General features: G+C 56.9%; 2 protein-coding genes across 4 annotated transcripts; both read left to right on the top strand.

The window, feature by feature from the left end:
* Nucleotides 1-744: 744 nt before the first annotated feature.
* On the top strand, nt 745-2,101 carry SSTR3 (somatostatin receptor 3). Its single transcript, XM_072973944.1, has one exon. The coding sequence runs from the start codon at nt 774-776 to the stop codon at nt 2,043-2,045; it is 1,272 nt and encodes a 423-aa protein (XP_072830045.1). The 5' UTR covers nt 745-773; the 3' UTR covers nt 2,046-2,101.
* Nucleotides 2,102-8,778: 6,677 nt separating this feature from the next.
* C1QTNF6 (C1q and TNF related 6) lies at nt 8,779-20,042 on the top strand. Of its 3 annotated transcripts, none has more exons than XM_072973466.1 (4): nt 8,779-8,853; nt 12,452-12,580; nt 14,940-15,198; nt 17,678-20,038. In XM_072973466.1, the coding sequence occupies exons 3-4, from the start codon at nt 14,952-14,954 to the stop codon at nt 18,223-18,225; spliced, it is 795 nt and encodes a 264-aa protein (XP_072829567.1). In that variant the 5' UTR covers nt 8,779-8,853; nt 12,452-12,580; nt 14,940-14,951; the 3' UTR covers nt 18,226-20,038. The 3 variants fall into 3 exon arrangements, with proteins under 3 accessions (XP_072829567.1, XP_072829568.1, XP_072829569.1); XM_072973467.1 differs by lacking the exon at nt 8,779-8,853 and adding an exon at nt 10,039-10,095 and having other exon boundaries at nt 17,678-20,041; XM_072973468.1 differs by lacking the exons at nt 8,779-8,853; nt 12,452-12,580 and adding an exon at nt 14,345-14,741 and having other exon boundaries at nt 17,678-20,042.
* The last annotated feature ends 1,139 nt before the right edge of the window (nt 20,043-21,181 follow it).

The following is a 21,181-nucleotide window of genomic DNA, read 5'->3' as shown; positions in this document are numbered from 1 at the left end:
GCTGTTTCCTTGCTTGGTGAAAGGGACAAGGGAGCTCCCTGGGGTCCCCCTTAGAAAGGCACAAATCCCATTCATGAAGTCTCCACACTCATGACCTAATCACCCCCAAAGGTCCCACCTCCTAATACCATCACACTGGGGGTTAGGATTTTAACGTATCAGTTTGGAGTAGGGGAGGACACATTCGGTCTATAACAGTGGGTGATCCACTTGGGGATATGCCAGCTGGGCAATCATATGTAGAAAAGGCAAGGATCGTTTTATGAAGTAATGTGACCTCACCGGCTTGCAAAGTAAAATGCAATGGTGTCCAAAACGTTTAAAAAGTGCTGCTGTAGAAGAAAGGGCTCATGTTGTCATCAGCTGACTGAATGCTCCACTCAGCCGTTTACTGGACATTCGTGGAGCCCTCTTCCTGTGCACAGGCGAAGGGACACAGTGCAGCACAGGCCAGGGCTGGTTCCTGCCCTTTGGAGCCAGGCAAGCCCAAGTCTCACGCCATAGCCCTGCTATGTGGTACAGGGCGGCCACTTCACCTCTCTGAGACTCAGCTTCCTCATCTGAGAAGTGGGGATAACTTGCAGGCCTCCCTTACTGTACTGTGCAGAGTGGATGCGCTGTGACACGTCAAACTCTGGCCAGGTGCCCAATAAGTCTCCAAGTTCAGTGTGATGGGGGAGGGGCTATGGAGAGAACGCCATTCCTTGCCATGACCAAGCTGTGTCCTCCCTCCTCCAGGCCAGAAGCTGACTGCTGACCACCCTCCCTTGGCCATGGACACCCCTGGCTCTCCTTCTCTGGTGCCCACGACCTCGGACCCTGGGAACACCTCCTCGGCCTGGTCCCTGGATGTCGTCCTTGGAAACGCATCTGCAGTGCCGAGCGCAGCAGGGTTGGCTGTCAGTGGCATTCTGATCCCATTGGTCTACTTGGTGGTGTGCGTGGTGGGCCTGCTGGGCAACTCACTGGTCATCTACGTGGTCCTGCGCCAGACGGCCAGCCCGTCCGTCACCAGCATCTACATCCTCAACCTGGCGCTGGCTGACGAGCTCTTCATGCTGGGACTGCCTTTCCTGGCTGCCCAGAATGCCCTGTCCTACTGGCCCTTTGGCTCCCTCATGTGCCGCCTGGTCATGGCAGTGGACGGCATCAACCAGTTCACCAGCATCTTCTGCCTCACCGTCATGAGCGTGGACCGCTACCTGGCGGTGGTGCATCCTACCCGCTCAGCCCGCTGGCGCACGGCGCCTGTGGCCCGCACAGTCAGTGCAGCCGTCTGGGTGGCTTCGGCCGTGGTGGTCCTACCCGTGGTGGTCTTCTCCGGTGTGCCCCGTGGCATGAGCACCTGCCACATGCAGTGGCCTGAGCCGGCGGCAGCCTGGCGGGCTGGCTTCATCATCTACACGGCCGCACTGGGCTTCTTTGGGCCACTGCTGGTCATCTGCCTCTGCTACCTGCTCATTGTGGTCAAGGTGCGCTCAGCCGGGCGGCGGGTGCGCGCACCTTCGTGCCAGCGGTGGCGGCACTCGGAACGCAGGGTCACACGCATGGTGGTGGCCGTGGTGGCTCTCTTCGTCCTCTGCTGGATGCCCTTCTACGTGCTCAACATTATCAATGTGGTGTGCCCACTGCCCGAGGAGCCCGCCTTCTTTGGCCTCTACTTCCTGGTGGTGGCACTGCCCTATGCCAACAGCTGCGCCAACCCCATCCTTTACGGCTTCCTCTCCTACCGCTTCAAGCAGGGCTTCCGCAGGGTCCTGCTGCGGCCTTCCCGCCGTGTGCGCAACCAGGAACCTCCTGTGGGGCCTCCAGAGAAGACTGAGGAGGAGGACCATGAGTTAGAGGATGGGAGTGGTGATAGGAAGGAGGCGGCAGGGAAGCAGGGGGAGAAGGAGATGAATGGCCGGGTCAGCCAGATCACACAGCCTGGTTCCAGGGGGCAGGAGCAGCCGCCCAGCGGCACCGCCAGCAAGGAGCATCAATTCCTCCCCCAGGAGCCCTCAGCTGGGGAAAAGTCGGGCACGCTGCACATCAGCTATCTGTAGGGGACTGCGGAGGGCCAGGGTAGCCCGAGGACAGGGCACATGTGGGTGCGCTAGGGCATGCTGCCCAAGGTGCCAGGGGCCCATGATGGGATGTTTGGAGGCCTGGGCTCTGATCCCATTGCTGCTGAGACTTGCTGTGTGACCTCAGATAGGTCACTTTCCCTCTCTGGGCCGCGTGTTCTCTGTGACTCAGGGATGGGAGATATCCTCCTAGATGAGCTCCATCAGATGAGAAGTCTGGAGGGGCACCCCTGCTGGGCTGATCTTTCTGAGTGGGGCCAGGTTAAAGGGGTAAGTGCAGACTGGCCTTCCCCTTCGGAGACAGAGCATCCTGGTGAAGCAGCCTGAATCTTGGCCCTCAGAGGGCTAAACCAAGACCTGGATTTCCTGGGCTCAGAGTCAAGTTCACAAAGGAGGGATTGGGGCCCCAGGTTCATGGGGAGATTCACTGAGGCCCAGAATAGGAGAAAGTATTTCCTGGCAGGAAGGAGGGGCTGCTCAGGCCCCACATCCGCCCTCCTCCTCTTGCTGCAAGGCCGTGGGCCGGCTCTTCTCCTCTCTGGGCCTCGGGCCTCTCCCGCTGACCAACCCAGCAACCCCCAGGCCCTCTTGGTCCAGATGGTCAGTGCCAGGACTCCTGCGTTCCTGGACAGCAGGAGAAGAGGCAGATCTTCCAGGAAGCTAATTAAGCCCAGCTTCAAGGTTCCTGACTGTGCGGGCCCCTCTGAGGCCTGAGTTGAATTTTGTATTTGTAAATTTGTATCCCCTTTCTCAAAGAGGGACCTCAACTTGCTCAAACTTAGGCCACCCAAAGCCTAGCTCAAACCCTGCTGGGGGCAGCCGACCAATTCTCAAAGCAGCTCGCTCTGTGTCCTGTGGCTTGAGAGGGTCTCTGGGTCTTTGAGGGCTGCAGGATCCTCCTCATAGAAATCCTCCCTGTCCCTATCTCTCAGTGACGAAGGCAGGGACCTGGCCCACGCAGGCTGGTGTGGAAAGGCAGAGTGTCTAAACAGGGCTGAGAGGAAAAGGCAGATAATGGGGAAGGGACAGAAGGGAGAAGAAGGAGGACAAGGAGGAGGTGGAGACCAGATCTGTCCCATGACCTTGGAGCTGACCTTGGCCCCTCTGGGCAGAGCTCAGTTGCAGCATCCATGAAACTGGATCGCTGGTGCCTGGCCTGATCTGATCAGCCTCAAAGAAAAGATGCCATCAGGGTGGAACAGCAAATGCTCTGAAAGGTATGGGGCCGGGCCCCTTGGGGGCCCGCAGCGCTGGTAAGAAGGGCTGGGTGTTGATGGAAGCCTGGGGGCAGAGCTGGGAAGCAGGGCCTGGCTCCCTGGAGAGGTTAGGAGGAGTGGTGTGGCCCCAGCAGGCTGGGGAGCAGGACTTCCATCTTCTGTATTCCCCAGGGCGACAGGTCGGGAAGGCCCAAGGAAGACAAGACTAGAGGAGTCTGGAGGGAGACCACAGGGAGAGGCCACTGTGCAAGGCTGGGCCTGGACTCCCTCCCAGTGGCGACCCCTTAGAGCCCCAGCAAGACTGGTCTTGGGGACGGTGGTACCTCTGGCTAAATCCCTCAACCCGCGGCCCCACAGAGGGTAGGGTGTCCTCAGGTCCTCAGGGAAAGCGTATGAACCACACGTTGGGGGACCTAGATTTTTAGCTCATCTCCGGATCCTGTCTAGCCTTGACCTCTCTGGGCTTCAGTTTCTCCATCCTAAAATGGAAGTGGTTGTCCCAGCTTGCCTGCCTCCTGGGATTTGGGAAGAAAATGAGTCATCTGGGGGCACTGCCAGGCTCACTACGATGGGTGGGGGTGGGGCATAGCAGATTACAAAGTGGAAGCAGCCCCCTGCCAGGCATGGCCTTCACCTCCTTCTCCTTCATCAAGTGGCCTCTCTGTCTCCAGCTCTTGGGGGTGACGACACAGCGGGACATGAGAGAGGGGGAGTTGGGGGTCAGAGACCAAGGATCAGGGAGGCAGGGCATGGGGTAGGGTGAGGGCCCCTCAGGGGGAAGGAAGTTTAGAAAATTGAGCTTGTGTGGCGGTTGGGGGCTGGAGGCCCAGTCCTCAGTCTGGGGTTCCCCTCAGGAGGATCTGGGGGTCTGAGGGAAGAGGGCCCCTGGCATTCCAGCATGCCCTGCTTTCCTGATTCCTAGGGCAAGTGAGCCTGTTCCACAAGGGTGGCTGGGAGGCCCCTTAGGGAAATCCTTTGCTGTTTCTGACCCCAGCTTTTGTCAATAAAGATGGTAACATATGACAACTGGCCTGGGCCAATTTCTCTGCCGGGCACTGTGTGTTAGATCAGTGTGCGTGAGTGGGGGTGTGTACAGGCACCCGTCTCCATCAGGATGCTCCTAACTGTCTCTCATCGCTGCATGACCAGACCTCCTTGTATATAGCCTTCCATAGTCCTGGCCTCCAGGGGTCGTGGAAGATGCTCCTGACAAGGCCCAGACTACATCCTTACAGATCTGGATCCCAGAGCGTAGATATTCTTCCTGTGTCCAAATATTAGATCTCATGGAAGAGAGCTGATTGGCTCCAACCGGGTCACATGATGGCCCCTTGGGCCAATCGCCAAAGACAAGGTGATAGAATGTCATGATTAGCCAGGTGTGGGTCATGTGCCCATCTTTCCAGTCAGAGAGAAGGGGGGACACTGTGATGGACAGTTTGGCCTGACCAGTGGGGTAGGGGTTGGGTCAGGGACAGACTCCCAATGGCAAGGAGAGATGAGCCAGGAAGCAATGAGAGTAGGATTGGGGAGAGGGGGTCTCAGCACAGTGCAGGGCACATAGTAGGTGTGCAGGGCATCTCAGACATATCCGTGAGTGAACGTGTATTGGTGTGTAACACCTAGGGCCTGCTGTGTGTGTGACAGGGATGCGCGGAGTGGGAGCAGAGAGACTGCTGGCAGCCGAGGTGGCATGGGAGCCATGCCTGGGCCAAAGTCCCCTCTCTGGATCCCACGGCCCCCCAGCTTCCCCATCTCACCGTGTGTCACTGCCTGTGTACGCTCATGTGCCTGTGTGTGTGGGTGTCCCACGAGACTTGTCCTTCCAGGCAAGGACTGTGCCCAATGCATCTGGGTTCCCAGGGCCTGGCAGTGCTGGGGGCTCTTCATATGAGTATTTGGAATAAATGAACGAATGGGGGAAATTCCATTTCACAATTCCAGGGGGGAGATTTTCACACTGTGACTCTAACTTTTGGATTTGTGCAATGTAGTGACCCTGAATACTTGGGGGAGGATCAGGGAGTGGAAGGAGTCAGATGGGGGTTTGGGGTTGGAATATGTGGATTATGGGAGCCGAAGGGGCTGTGAGGTGAGGGGAGGCTCTGGGGCTGTGAGCCTGAGCAGGCAGGAAGGGGTGGTGATGACCCTCCTTGACTGACTCCTTCTCTCCAGACATCTGAGTTGCTCAGACCCAACACCTTCCCTTGAACTTGTCTCTCAGAGGCTGTTGCCAGGCAACAGCCCATGGCCACCAGGCTCTGGACCAGGACTTCATGCATCAGCATCAGCATTAGCGGAAAGGAGCTGGGAGTCTGTATGGTCTGGGTTAGGAGAAGCCAAGGTCCCAGGGCTTCAGACTTGCCTCACCTCCAAAGAGTTGGGGAGACAGGCCATCATCCCATGGGGAGGTGACGGCCTGGGCTCCACAGGACTCCAGACACAGAAGAAAGCATCTAAAGGCAGCGAGGACCCCAGGCTGTAATACGAGGGGCTCTCCCTGGACTCTTGCAAGGCACGGTCTCACCAAGATCTCAGGATGCCCCCCATGCCACCGTCACTGGCAGGCCCTGGTGAGACTCTGGGCAAGTCAACTGGAAGGCCATGGGGCAAACGCATCCCCTAAAAGTCATGAGAGTTAAACTCAGGAGGCCTGGGACCTACGCCCTCTCTATCATGAAACTACCGCACGGCCTTGACCATTCACTTGACCTCTCCGGGCAAATTTCATTAAAACAACAAGGATATGACTGAGCATCCACTGTGCGCAAGGTCCTGACACTGGGCTGGGAGCACAGTGGATGGAAACAGACACAGTTCCTGTGCTTCTGATGCTCGCACGCAGCCCCACAAGTAAAATGCATCACTATCTGGTGGGGACAGAGGTGCAGTGCGCTCTGAGGGGAGCACAGCGTTGGGGAGGGGCCATGGTGGGAGTGGTACCGAAAGCAGAGTGAGACTGGGAGTGCCTGGCAAAGGGGCTGTATGTGCTAAGGCCCTGTGGCTGGAGGAAGGCAGGGAAGGAAAGGGAGAAAGGCAGAGGGGAGGCCCAGTTTGAGGACAGAAGCTGTGTCAGACAGGACCTCCTAGGAGGTTAATTCCTGCTGTGCATTGGATTATGTGCCCCTCAAATTCATAGGTTGAAGTCCTAACATAGGTTGAAGTACCTCCGGATGTGATCTTATCTGAAAATAGAGTCCTTGCAGTTGGAAGTAGTTAAGACGAGGTCACCCTGGAGTACGTAGGGTGGGCCCCTTTTCTGGTGTGACTGGTGTTCTTAAGAAAAGATTTGGACACAGACATGGACACAGAGAAAATGCTGGGGTGATGCTTCCAGCCAAGGAATGCTAAGGATGGCCAGCAAGCCATCCCAAACTGGGAGAGAGGCCTGAAACTGACCCTTCCTCACAGCCCTCAGAAAGAAGCAACCTTGCCTGACACCTTGATCTTGGACTTCCAGCCTCCAGCACTATAAGCAAATTAATTTCTCTTGTTTAAACAGTCTAGTTTGTTGCACTTTGTTCGGGCAGCCCTAGCAAACGCATACAATTCCCACCTGCAAAATGAAGCCAACAGCCCCTCCTCTCTTAGGTCTCCAGAGGACCTTGGACAAATTCATTCATTCTTTCATTCAACAAGTGTTTCCTGAACAGCTGCCAAATGCAAAAAGAGGAAGGCAGAGAAGTACCAGGCCTGTCTTCAAGGGTGAAGGAAGTCACATTGAAGATAAGCGATAAAGAGGTGGTTCTTTAGCCCCTGGAATCTGGGACTTTCTGGGTTTGAATCCTGGCTCATCCATTCTCTAGCTGTTTGATCTTGAGCCAGTTCATTAACCTTTCTGTTCCTCAGTTTCCTCCTCTTGAGATGAAGATGAGAGCAGATGTCTATTGTTAAGAGGTTTAAATGAGTTGATACTTCTAAAGAGCTTAGAACAGTGCCCTGTGCATTGTAGGTGCTGTATGTTAAATAAACATTTAACAGAAGCAAGAATCCATCCATGGGTAGGGGTGGAGGTCTCCCTGGGAGAGGTGACAGCCCAGCTGAGTGTCAAGAGGAAACTGGAGTCTGTGCACCAGAAAGGAGGCATGAGAGATGTTCAAGCTACTAAGAACAGCTCTGATACCCATTTTACAGCTGAAGACAGTGAGGCCTGGGTTGGTCATGTGATTTTCCCAGAGTCACAGCACCAGAGGCAAGGCCAAAATCCCCATTTTCCTAGCCCCCAGTCCAACGTCTATAGTTTTTAAAAAGTACAAAGATGAGGGCCAGGGTGGAAGGAGTTATTCTGGAGGTGAGAAGAGCTTAGAGGCTACTGGTGCCAGCTCCTTGGTGGCCACTGAAGGTGACAGATGATGCCCTTGGGCAAAATTCCACAGGCATGAGAGGCAGCCCAGACCCCATCGGGACCTCAGTTGTTTCCTAGAGCCCCCGCCACCCTCCAGCGAGCCCTGCAGCTTCGGCACAGGCTTTCCTGGCAGGCTAAGGTGGTGTGCACGCTGAGGTGAATGACAGTGACACACTCGTGCCTACATGCGTTCATGGAGGGCAGGCCAGCCTCCACTGTTTCACAGGCTCAAAGAAAGGGCCCGGGGTCACACTTGGCCTCCTCCAGGGTCCCAGACACCTCAGGTCCTGGCTCGCATACCCTAGGAACACAGCCTATAGACAGCCAGGAGCTCCTGCCCTCTATGGCCATATTGCTAACAGATAGGAAAATGACCCTGCAGTAGCACATGGCCTCTCCATTCTGCCTTCTGCTTTAATGACCAGGAAATATGTCAATATTTGCACATGGGAATTGCAGGCCCTGCCGCCCTTGGTCAACGTGTCCAGAGTCTGCTTGGTTTCGTTGTCTGGAGGAGGGGTTATCTCTGTGCTCCGGAGCGGGCGGCTCTTCAGACAGGGCGGGTCCCTCCTCCTCTCTGGACATAATAAATGGCAGCAATTATGGGGAGAACAAAACAAAAACACAATGTCCATTGACGTGCGTGGCAGTAGCAGGTGAGCTCTCTGCCACACAATCGGTTTCGAACTCCACAGCCACCACTTCTTAGCTCTGGGCCAGTCTTGAAACCTCTTGAAGCCTCAGTTTTCTCATCCATAAAATGGGCTCCGCAGCCCTATCTCACCGGACTGTCGCAGGTCGGGGAGGCGGCGGGTTGGTTCTGGCCGAGGCCAGCGCGGTGCTCTGTGTCCGGCAGGGGGCGCCGCGGAACCTCCCCCTTTCCGCTTGGCGCCCTCCCGCAGCTCCGCTCCGGCCAGACTCAGCTCTATTCGGCCCCACTCGGATCAAACTCGGTCAGACCCGGCTATGGTCGGCCCTACACTCTGGGCTCTGCCGGACTCGGCTCTGCTCGGCTACCCTCGGCATGACTCGGCTCTCCTCGGCCAAGTTCGGTCTTGTTCGCTTCTGCTCGGCTCTGCGGAGAGCCGGACTCTCAGAGGCCCCGCCCCGGCGCCGCAGCGGTTCCTCCCGCCCCTCTAGCGTTCGGCTTCCGGGATAGAGGCGCGGAGGACCGAGCAGAGCACCCCCCTCCGCCCCGACGCCGGCAGGTTTCCCGGCGGCGGAGGTTTGGTCTAGTTAGGCCCTGGGTCGTGCCAAGAGTGGCCGCGGCTGGCGGCAGACTTTTTCCAGGGCTTGAGGCCGAAACGGGTGGGGATGGAGGGGCTCCCCGGCCTTGGGGGTGGGGGAGTCGCTCCCCTTACTCTGCCTAGAGAAGCGGAGAGGATGGCTCTGGCATCCCGCGTGCCTTGGACCCTGTCGTCTGGCACTGCCACTAGTCGACCATGGCGAGGGAGCCAGTTGCTGCACCTGTTTTCCCTGAGCCTCAGTTTCCCACTCTGTAACATCAGGATCATCGTCAGAGTCCAGGGGAACTGTGATGGCCCTGGTTCTTTCCTTCTCTGGGCCTCTTGGGGATTCAACTTTCTCTTCTGTAAAGTGGGATTAAACTCGCCCAACTCGCATTAGCACTTTAGAACAGACATGGGTTGCAGAAAGATCAGGAAGGAGAAACTGAGCCCAGAGAGCGAAGGTCACCCAGGGTCACCGAGCTACTGGAAGGGAGGGTCTCCGCAGAATTAGGAAGCCAAATGAGCTAGCTGCTTGGGAAAGGGAGAGTCCTGTTGGACCCTCTGCCCTCTTTGCCGGGAGTGGGGTTTGGAGGAAGCAGTGAGAGAATGGGCGCTCCAGCCAGCCCGTGGCGCGTCTCAGTGGGCCCTTCAGCCTCCTCCTCCTCCATTCCCTACCTGCTTAGTTCCCTAAGAAGGGTGGGGGCGGGTGGGGAGCATCACAAGCTGCGGGTGGGATGGGGCGGGTGCCAGGCGCGATGGCTCTCCCCAGTAGGTGGCGCTCACAGTTTCCTTTGTTTACTGTCTTAGTTGGTGACTGTCCTTGAACAATTAGATCTGTGACTTGCTGTTCACAGCTTGCATCTCTGACTCCGAATCATGTTTTCTGTTCTATATCACTTTTTGACAGGCACGCATTTTACTTTTTAAACACACGAAGGGTTCTTGGCGCTTTGTAAGCACTGACTAAATGCCATTATCTTCCTACCTTCTTCCCAGCCCTGGGTGGGAATGTGGATGTGGCTACGAGCTTGGTTCTGGGAGTCAGTGAATCTATGCATCTTCATCATCTGTGTGCAGGAGGAGAATGGCTCGTATTCATCCCCGTGTTCAGGGTTTAGCCAGGGAGAAGCACTGATTAGTGGCCAGTGTGGAGTACCCACACTGGATATCGCACCGGGCCGCTCAGATGGTCTTGTCCTCCGCATGTCCCTCCGGCCCAGGGACACCAAGGCTCAGAGGTAGGGAGACATGCCCACGGTCACACAGCTAGAAGGAGGTGGAACTGAGACGTAACCCAGTTTTGTCTGCCCCAAGCCTAGGGCTCTGTCTCCAAGCTACCTGGCGGGCCTGCTGGGGAGATCCTCAGAATGGCTGGGAGACCAAGGGATGATGCACAAATGGTGCGCCAGTGGAGGAAATTTTGGTATGGTGCAGGAGAGTGGGAGGAAAAGTATTAAAGTACTGTATAGTATTCCTGAGTCCGGCTCTCTTGTCTGTCCTGTCCCGTCAGCTGCCTTGGACCAAGGCGGGAAGGGGGCCCTTTTCTGGGGCATTGATGTGGCTGGAAATCAAAGGAGCTGCTGGCTTTAGAACCTGGTGAGACTCGTGTACTTTCCAGGTCTCAGCCTCCTCATCTGCTAAGTGGTCTGAGCCGCCTTTTCTGCAGAGGGGCTGTTGAACGTGCCTGGAGCACGTTGCCTGCACACAGTAAGCCTTGGACCAAACCATTCCTGTGTCCCCACCCTGCTTCTCCTATTCCCCCACCCATATTCCCTTCCCTTCCCTTCCCTTTTCCTCCAATGCTAGGCTTACTAAGCCAGATGGCTCAAAGACAACCAGGAGCTGTGTCCCCTCCGATGCTGCTGACTCAGCCCTTTTCCCTCTGGTGGCAGCAGCCAGGGGAGGGTGGGGAGAGTGGCTCCCCTTGCCTCCGTCCCTCTGCTGGCGCTGTGCCGTGGGAATGCTGCCTGGGGCCAGGCCACGGAGAGGGCACAGCCAGTGTGGACCTGAGAGTTTTCCCAGCATCTGTAGTGCTTTCAGCTGCTTTCCTCTGGGACCCCCAAAATAGGCCTGGGGGACTCTCAGTGGGCTTGGGAAGCAGAAGCAACACAAAGCAGGAAGTTGGGAGAGCCTGGCTCTCATCCCAGCTTGGACTCCAGGCTGCGGTGCGACCTGGGGCCGAAGACTTGCCCTCCTGGATCACAGCGTCCCTGTGGGACAGATTAAGGAATTGGATTAGATCATCTCGAAGGGTTTTTCCAGGTCTGGATATTCTGCTGTGTGATTATCCCCCAAACTAAAAGGAAAACAAGTGCAGAGAGGAGAGCTGGTCAAGGTCACACAGCCAGGGCTGTTACACCCTCCGCACTTGGCCCAGCTGTGAGTTAGGACTGGGGTTTAATGCCCAAAGACCCAGATTTCAATAAAATCCCCCTGAGGTCTCTGCACTCCTGTGCCTCCAGAGGGTGAGAATGTCACCACCTCTTGTTGCCCAGGGGATGGACCCTGAACTGCAGCCTTTGCCCCGAACCATGCCCAGTTGTGCCATCGTGGGAACTCTGCTGAGGTGGAGGGCACTTCCATTCTATAGGGTCGTGGTTCCTCTTCACTGTGTGACCCTGGGCAAGTCACATCAGCTCCACCCTAGCTCCTTTTCCCAAGGCGGGGGTAAGATTAGTAAAAATAAAGGATGTAGATACCCTTGGGGTACCAGAAGCCCCTGCAAAGATAAAGCCTGAGCTGGGTGGTAAGTGTGCAACAAATGCAGAAAGAGAGGGGGCTGGAGGGTGAGGGACATTTGAAAGAGCCTCTGCCCAGAGGTCTCTGACCCCAGGGAACCCGGGCTGCAGCCTTTGCAAAACTTCCTGCAGCCTAACCAGAAGGAGACTAAGGCAGCACCCTGCCCTGGGCCCAGGCCCGGGGACATCTGTATGGGCTGCTCTCCTGTGAACTTCTTGGGGGTCATTTCTGCAGGAGGATTGGCTCTAGGAAGATGGTTCATCCTGGCAAAATCCCAGGCAGAGGAGGAGGAGGACTTTGGTGTCCCTTGGGGGTGGAGCTGTTGCCCTGGCCGCCACCCTTACGTACCCGAGAAGATAATGCCCTCACTCAACACACATTTACTAAGCCTCCCCTTGTGCGTGGATGGGGCTGGAGGCTGGAGTTGTACAGACAACTAGGGTCTGAAGGAGAAGGGACAGGCCAGTGGGTGCCAGTGCCAGGATTTGAACCTCAGGCTACTGGGTCTGGTGTTCTGCAGCTTAGGCTGGAGCCCCCCCCACCCCAGCACTGCCTCCTTCCTGAGCAACTTACGGGACTCCTGCTCTTCTCCCTTCTCGGCTCAATTTCCCAGCCCCCACTCAGCCTCAGACCTCTTCCTGACTTGATTGGGTCTCTATTAAACAGGACCCTCTTGGACCACCAAAGAGTTAAGCAAAGGAAATCCATAGTTCCCTTTATCTCCGAAGAACCCAGAGGCTGGAGGGGAGGGAGCAGGGAGGAGGGGAAGCGGGAAGCCAGCTCAGCCCGCTCCCTCCGCCCTCGCTACCTCCCTCCCTCCACTCTGTCTCCATCCCTTTCTCCGTCCCTCCTCAGCCAGCCAGCCAGCCGGGCCTGGGGGTCTGGGCCAGCAACAAGTTATTATTGCAGACATGGACCAAGGAACCAGAGGCCGCCCAGAGGCCCGGGGTCCATGAGCTGCTGTTGGAGGCTGCAGGACACTGGGTGAGTGATGTGAGGTCCTGCAACATTTTCCAGCAGGGCCGAGGGGTTTGGGGTCAGAGACTGGAATTCCTCTCCTTCGCCCTCTCTTCCTGGATACATCTTGGACCCCACTCTCTCCCTCTGACCTTGGTCAGCCCCTCTAGGCTCTCCCCTCCCAATTCCCTCCTGTGGCTGGGACCTTAGCCCTGGTGAAGGGCTGCCCTCTGCTGCTCCCGGCTTGTGCCCACCCCTGCCTGGACACAAACCAACTCAGCTCAGCAGCGCCTGGCTCTCCCCCCACCCCACAGAGGTCCCAGCTCCCTAGTGGAGGCAGGCGGGACCCCCAAAGCACCCCCGTTGTGGCATGGTCCTGCACACTTGATCTCTGCCCGACACCCCCCCCCCCATCCCCAGAGGCCAGTCACTGACCCGTGGCTGTGGTTATTACTACTTTTGTTAAAGGCTGCTTTGCTTCCTGCTTCCTGCACTCCCCTTCCCCCAACCCTCCGGCCCCAGGTCACAGTTCTGTGTCAGAGATCTTTTGACTCCCAGCTGGCTGGGCCAGCAGAAATGTCCCTAAACCATGCCAGTGCTCTGGGAGAAGTTCTCCTATCTCAGGCAGGCCCTGGGAAGAGGTCAAGTTGGGCAGCAGAGAAAGGAACAAACTTTTTATTGAGTCTTTTACAAGTCAGGCATTTCCCCTGCATTTAAATCCTCCCAAACAGCTTGGTTGGGAGATGGTGTTGTCTCCTTCCAGTAAGTGTCAAAGAGCAGGAAGCTCAGAGAGGTTAAGCCACTAGCCTTAAGTCACACAGCTTGTAAACTCTGCTGGGATCTCAGGTCTAACTCTAAAGCCTCACCTTTTCCCATGAGGTCACATCTACGGCCAGGAAAAAGAGGGCATTTTGCTCTTCCGAAAACCACTGGGATGTGTAATTTACAATTAAAAGTTAAGGGTGATCATTTCCTCTGACAGAGGGGAGTTGACCTCTGAGGATTTGAGCTGCTTTACTGAGCAGAACTAGGAAACCTGACCGGTGCAGGGTGTGTGTAGGGGGAAGGGGCATAGAGGAGCTTGGGAACGGTCACCTCCAGGAGAGGGGTGATGGCTCTGCAGGCTGCCCGCCCACCCCTCCCTTCTCCTGCTGCTACTGCAGCCTCAGGGAGTAGGGAGGAAGGAGGGTGTTGGGGGAGGGCTCCTGCCCCTTTAAAATCCAGCGCTTAACCCCAGCGCTCAGGTTAGGATAGAATGGCATTTAAAAAAAATAATTTTACCTTATCTACCTGTATTAACCACAGAAAAATATTTTTGAATTGTACTAAATGTTAAAGGAGAACAAAAAGGAAATAAACAGAAGAAACGCCAGAAGTGTAAAACCCAGTCTCGTTTCAAGAGCCGAGTTTCTGATCCTGCGATAACTCAGGTGCCAGCCCCCAAAGACTGTCACCACCTCAAAGGCTCTTTGCCTGGCTTCCTGCCCACCCAGCCCGGCCTGTCTCCAGTTGCTGCTGTCCAGTCTACTTCCTGCCCTTCTTCTGGAACTCTGGATCCCTTCTAGGCCAAGGCCAAAGACAGATCCTCAGAGACTCTCGGCCTTCCCTGTTTCTTTTGAATTTTCCCGACCTCCTGGATCTGGCCCCTTAGTTCCAATTTACCACCTTGGTAGCTGATTGGCAGGCCTAGGATGATTGACATAACCACCTTCCAATGACTTGACGCTCTCCTGCTCGGTCCCTGAAGGGCTTCCTGTGTAAGGCTAAGTTGTGTAGCTTGTTGACTGCCCAAAGATGCTGGGTGAGGAGGTGCGCTGGCCCCAGTTACACACCTTCAGTGTTGCATTCCTGCAGGGACTTCTTTTGTTTGTTTGTTTCTATCTTGTCCAGCCCAAGTTAGCGCCTCCTTCTACCTTGCACTCCAGGGACATTGGATAGAGTCAATGGCAAGAAAACAAGCCAGAGGGAGGTTGGGAGGGTGAGAAAAGCATTTTCTAGTCTCATTGGCAGCTGGGCATCTTCCTCACCTGCCCCAGCAACGGCCTCTTGGGATGCTCGTCTGCGCCTGGCTGCTGCTCTCCTCGGTGGGTGGTGGTGGTCAGGAGGGGATCGTCCTTCACGGGCCCACATGTGGCAGAAACTCCCAGGGTCTGGATTCCAGGAGACAGCCTCCAGGTCCTGCACTGCAGTAAGTCTCTTTGTGACCTTGGAGAACTTGCTTCCCTGGGTAAGCCTCAGTCTTCCTGTCTATTCAGTGGGGCTCCAGTGCTCCCTCCCCAAGCTACGTCAGGAATGCACTTGTGCTGCTGGTTGCATCATCTACCCTGGGCATCGGCAGAGTGTAGTTGTTAAGTTCAGTGTATTTCTGTCCCTCCTTCCCTGCCAGGTCGCCACGGGGATGGCTGCCCTGGGCCTCCTCTGGGCGCTTTTCCTGCTCCCTCCCTCGGTGTCTGGGATCCCCACTGAGGAGCCCACTGCTGGGGAAGCTGTGGCCTTGACGTCCTCTGGAAACTGCCGGCGGTGCTGTGACTCTGAGGACCCCCTGGTCCTTGCTGACGCTGCAGATACATCCTCGGCGTCTCCGTCTGCCCTTCAGTACGTGTTGCCTGAGGTCAGGCCCTACATTAACATCACCATCCTGAAGGGTGAGGACCCATCCGGGGCTCAGGCTGGACTGGCCTGGTCAGGGACAGGGAGGGTATGGGGATCTCTTCCTGGTCCGGGGGAGGTGAGGTGGAGGGAGCAGGAGAAACCAGGACAGAAGACTGTCTCAGACCCTTTCTTTCATTCACACATTTAGTGAGTCCCCACTGTGGGCCAGGACTGTTCTGAATTCTGGGATGGAGCGTGGACAAACCAGACAGAGATGTTCTAGTCAGGGAGGCAGACAGTAAGTGATAAACATATTACCCAAGTTAATGAGATGGATTGTTGGATGGTGATAAATGCTATGGAAGTGAGGAGGTAGAGCAGGGTAAGGGGCATTGGGAGGGTGGGTGTGTGGGGGTCAGGTTGCCTATTAAATGGGGTGGTCAGTGTAGGCCTCACTGAGAAAGTGGGGGAGAAGCCACATGGATATCTGGGGAAGAGCATTCTAGGCAGAGTGAAGAGCAAGTGCAAAGGCCCTGGGGCAGGAGCGGATCTGGTCTGTTGAAGGAGCAGGGGGCAAGGGGAGGAGCTGAGGTTAGAGACAAAACAGGGGCCAGATCAGACTTGGGCTTCTCCTCTGAGTGAAATGGGGAGCAGGGAAGGATTTGAGCAGAGGAGGGAACTGACCCAACTTAGATTTCAAATGGATCCCTCTAACTTCTCATGGTAGGTGATGGGGGACAAGAGTGAAGCAGGGGGATGTGCGGGGGCACCTTGGGCTGTCCAGGTGAGAGCAGGCTCCCTGTCATCTAAAACCAGACCTGAAGGAAGCTACTTCTGCTGTCAGAGGCTGTGAATGGCTGGTCCTGAAGCCAGGCCTGTGACATCTTTAACCTCTATCTTTGCTCAGAACAACTCTGTAACGTTGGTACATCATTTCTCCCACTTTGCTGATGGGGAAACTGAGCCTCCGAGAGGTGGGGAGCTCTCCTGGGGTCACATGGCTGTCAGGGGCAGAGCTAGGATCTGTCCCTGAGGTCTTCATCCCACAACCAGGGGTCAGCTGGCATCTGAGACCCTCCAGCCTTCAGATTTTGTGGGTGAGGACACTTCCCTTCCTCTCCCCATCTTTCCCCACTGCCTCACATATCACAGCTTCCCCTAGGCCAGCTGAACCCCCGTGTGAGGTTGATACGATGCCTGGATGCTGACAGTGTTTCCCACTCACAGTCCTCCTTAAAACTCCCTGTCACCTTTCCTGGACCAGGCTAGCTGCCTGCCGGGCCAGCGGGCAGTCTGTAGGGGCAGAAGACACCTGGATGGCGTCAGGAGTCCCAGGTCCCAGCCCAGCTCTTCAGCTCCCTTGCTGTGTGAGGCCGGCTGGTCTCTCCCTCCCTGGGCCCACTGACTGACTCATTTGTAAAAAGGAGAAGGGAACCCCCTCCTACACCACCCTTTACCCCCTCCCTCAGGGCTGGGGCAAAGCAAATGCTCTGCAGACTGTAAAGTGCAATGCACGTGATGCGTTTGTTAGTTGGCCCATGAGGCCACTGAGGAAGACCTCCCCAGAGCCATGGACCCCCTCCTCCCTGCTTCCCTCCAGGCTTCTCCTCCGAGGGCCTGCGCCCTCCTGCCTGCCCTTTCCTCCCCTCTTCCCAGCACTATTGCCATGGTCATAGGGGACCTCAGGAAAACACAAGGCCGTCCACTTCGTTCAAAGGGACCTGGCTGAGGGTATGATTTCGGGCACAGTGACAGGCAGCAGGGAACTATTTGGGATCTGGTCCCTCAAGAAGTCGGTGGTCACCTGCTTGCCTTGCGTTCAAGGTCAGCCTGGAACAGGGGCTAGGCAGAGGCGTGCCTGCCTGGGGATGAGGGCAGATGCTGCCAGAGCCAAGGGCCCATGGAGTCAGGCCGGGCAGTGCTGAGTGAACCAGCCCACCTCCTATCTGCAGAGTAGGCTGAGAGCTTTCCCACAGGGCTCATGAACGCCCCCGTGAGGTGGACATTATCCTCTTCAAGATACAGACCAAAAAATTCCAAGACCCCAACCACGAATGCCCCTGGTCATAGAGAGGCAGTAACACCCACCAAGGGCTGCCTGGCTCCAAATCTGGACGCTTCTGTCCAGGTGATTCCTTCTCTGGGCTGGAGACGCCAGGTGAGTCCACACCCACATCCTCCCAGAGCCCTTTTGGGTGCAGTGACCCCCCAGAGCCGGGTCTGGTCTTGGAAGGGAGGAAGCAGGCCGGCGTGGAGACAGACTGCGGTTGGAGTCCTGTCTCCCCTGCTCCTGAGCTGTGTGACCCGGGCGAGTCCCTTCACCTCTCTGTAAGTGGAGGTGGACACAGAGTCTCCTTCAGAGGGGCGTCCAGGCAGCGTTGCCTGGCATGTAGTCGGTGCTCAGTGAGTGCTGGCTCCTCCTCTAGCCTGCCTTCTCTGGGCGGGGGCAGAGCCTTCTGCAAACACGCGCAGGAGCCTCCTCGGTGCAGGCCTGGGTGGCTGTCCTGACGTCTCTCCTTCTTTTACCCACAGGTGAGAAAGGGGACCGAGGCCTGCTGGGTACGCCTGGGAAGCTGGGCAGGGAGGGCCCCCGGGGGGAGCGCGGCCCCCAGGGCACCAAGGGCGCCAAGGGGCAGGCGGGCAGCCCCGGCGGCCCATGCCAGAGGCGCTTCTCGGCCTTCTCAGTGGGCCGCAAGACGGCCCTGCACAGCAGTGAGGGCTTCCAGCCGCTGCTCTTCGACACGGTCTTCGTGAACCCGGACGGGCACTTCGACCTGGCTGCTGGCCACTTCATCGCCCCCCTGCGTGGCCTCTACTTCTTCAGCCTCAATGTGCACAGCTGGAACTTCAAGGAGACCTACGTGCATGTCGTGCACAACGAGGAGGCAGCCGTCATCTTGTACGCACAGCCCAGCGACCGCAGCATCATGCAGAGCCAGAGCGTGATGCTGGCCCTGGCGCCTGGCGACCGCGTCTGGGCGCGGCTCTTCAAGCGCGAGCGTGAGAACGCCGTCTACAGCGACGACATTGACACCTACATCACCTTCAGCGGCCACCTCATCAAGCCCGAGGACGATTAGTGCCTCCGGCGGGGCAGCTCGGGCTGGGGGTGGCTGCGGGCAGGTCTGTCCCCTGCAGGGCCTCAGTTTGCACATCTGTAAAGTGGGCCGCAGGACCTGACATTCTGGGCAGCCTTCCTCTTCTTTCCTTCCCTCCATCACCCCTCTCAGGCTGTTTCTGCCTCTCTCCTCTCTTGGATGACTTTTAAGAAACCTCCTAACCTAATTCTTCTAGAACTTTCCCAACCCTTTAGACCAGCACCTCTCAAACTCGAATGTGAGTATGCATCACCCAGGGACTGTGCTAAAATGCAGGTTCTGACTCAGCAAGCATGCAGTGGGCCCAGGGTTCTGCATTTCTAATTTCCGGGGTGATGCTGATGCTGCTGGTCACTGGACACCACTCGAGTAATCAAGTCCTATAACTTTCACAACATTCTAGTACTTTCTGAACATTCTGGAATCTTCCAAACATCCTGAAATTCTCTCATCCCTCTAGGACACCCCCTCCTCTGGTCTCTTGCCCCTTCCCCCTTCTCGTCTCACTCCCGTCTGCACCCTTACTTGTGTAGTCATGGTTCATTTATTCAGTCGTCAGACACTCACTGAGCCCTCACTCTGTGCCAGGTTCCGGGAAGGCTGAGGTGGATCAGTCACAGGCCCTGCCGTCGGTGGGCACCCAGTCCAGCCAGGGTGGGGATGCACAGAGGATTCTGAAACCAGACCCAAGGAAACACGTGGGGCTCTGATCACAGAAGTCTGCATTCTGGGCTCTCAGGCACTGTGGCCGCTCGTTACCCACCAGTCCCCAAGGCTGGTGGCATAGGGCACCTGAGTTGGGGTGTGGTACCCCCTGCCCATTCCTCCTTGTTTTTCTGCCCAATGCTTGTATTAAAGCAAACCCAGAGGGGCCTCAGTCAGGGCAAGGGTGTTGTGAGGAGAGGACCCAGGGGCTTGGGGGCATTTTGAGGTAGGGGGCCCCTGGAGAAGGGAGCCTGGACCCGTTTCTCCCCACCTGGCTCCTACCCTCCTCAGCACGTGCCCTCCCTGCCCCGCTCCCTGGACGCCATCGGGGCAGTGCTCAGCCCACCCTGCCAGGGTTGCCTGGGCCTCAGTTCTCCCAGGCTCCCGGCCAGTGTCAGACACTGACGTCTGTCCCCAGGTGCTCTGACCTCCGTGGCCCCTCTCGCCAGCCCGGTGCCCCCGGCTCTCCAGGCTCTGTTAAGGTGCTGAGGCCCTGGTGGGCAGCTCCTGCCCAGCAGAACCTCCTCTGGCCTCTGCTGTTGTGACAGACACTGCCGGGCAATGAGCCAGGATGGGAGGCCCCGGGCTTTGGACCCCTCAGCAGGTCTGGGGAACCAAAGCGAGCCATGTTCTGGGTCAGTCAGGGGGCTTCTCCTCTGAGCCATGATGCCAAGGGAGGTAGGTGCTGGGAGAGGCTGAGGCAGAATGAGGGACATCAGGGCTTCTGTCCCCTCCCCCTCTCAGGGAGGACAGCCTGACGGCCCCCAGCCTTTCTCTCCCCCAACCCCAGGTGGCCTGAACCTCTCCGCAGAGGGAGATGGCCTCGACCCATTGGTGCTTGTGCAGACTCCGGGGCACAGCTGGCCCGGGTGATGGTCTCTGATGCTTACTTAGAGCCAAGGGAGCCGTGGCCACGTGGCTGGGCGATGGCGGTGGGGCCTGACCCAGTGCCGTGGAGGCTGGTGCTATACGGCCGCCCGCAGCCCAGTTTGCCCCTGCCCTGCTTGTCCAGCGTGATTAAATGTGTGTCTTCTTAGCAGTTCAGGCTGGTTCTTTCTGCTGGGTTTTCTTTGCCCACCGTGGGAGAGCAGCCGGTCCAGGTTCTGCTGGGGCCTGAGCCCAGGGCTCCATTCTGTGTGCTCCCCACCCACAAAGAGACCAGCTCCCTCGGTCACTCACTCAGGAGTGTGCCTTGGAGGTAGTGGAGCCAGTCAGAGTCTGCTGTGCCAAGCCCTGGCTGTGGCCTCAGGAAAAGCCCCTGCATCTCTGAGTCTCAGTTTCCTTGTCGGTAAAATGGGAATGATGATAATCTAGCTTACGGAGTAGCCATGAGGGTTAGAGGAAAGGTTGCCTGGTGTGCTGTGTTCATCCTTTGAACTGCACCTTTTGAGCATCTACTGTGTACCACCCCACTAGGCTCAGAGGCTGTAATGAGAGGCATATCCATTACCTTGCCATGGAGAACACCCATGGAGTTTATGCTCCAGCGAGGCCCTTGGATGTGCTGAATAACCACAGCCCCTCAGTCTGGGCTCTGATCTCACGTTTTGTGTGTAGTATTTACCAGGTAACTACTGGGCATTGTCTGGAGGAAATTGCTTCTCACCTCCAGTAGGCAGACTTGGCAGGTTCTGACTTTGTAAGCTAGCAAGGTAGCTACTCACCTACAGATACTTAAAAGGATCTGCGTTCATTCCCCTTCCCGGCTTGCTGGGCTGGGTGCCTCCTGCACTGCCTGTGGCTGTGTTTGCTGGCTCGCTGGGTACCACATGGAAAAGGATGCTGTAAAGACAGACCCACTAGAACTGCCCCAGGATTCACCTGGACCTGCAGCCCAGGCAGGGGGAGACACAAGTCTCAGTTTCCTTGGGCTCCCTCTGGCCCCTGAGGGAGACTTCCCACCACAGCTGAAGCCTTGCAGCTCTCACCCAAGAGGCTCTAAGAGATCAGAGGCTGCTCAGGGAGCCATCTCATGGCATGCTTGTGGTCCACGTTGCTGTTGAAGCCTCACTGGCCTAAACAGCAGCCCTGCTCCAACCCTGGTGGCAAAGGTTATCCCCAGTGCCAGGCAGCTTTTGGTCCCAGACAGCACGAGGACTAGGTTTGCAGATTACTGAGGCAGACAGGCTTTGGACACTTCTTGTCAAGCCCCTGTAGAATGACTGAAGTTTGTCCTTTACAAACTGAGGCCAAAGGCCCCAGACGTTTCCAGGCGGTTAGTTCAGTGATCCAA

This window comes from Vicugna pacos, chromosome 12, assembly GCF_048564905.1.
Source record: "Vicugna pacos chromosome 12, VicPac4, whole genome shotgun sequence".
In the NCBI taxonomy this organism is placed as follows: Eukaryota; Metazoa; Chordata; class Mammalia; order Artiodactyla; family Camelidae; genus Vicugna; species Vicugna pacos.
Note: the sequence above shows the minus strand (reverse complement) of the source record. Positions and strands in the feature narration are given on the sequence as shown.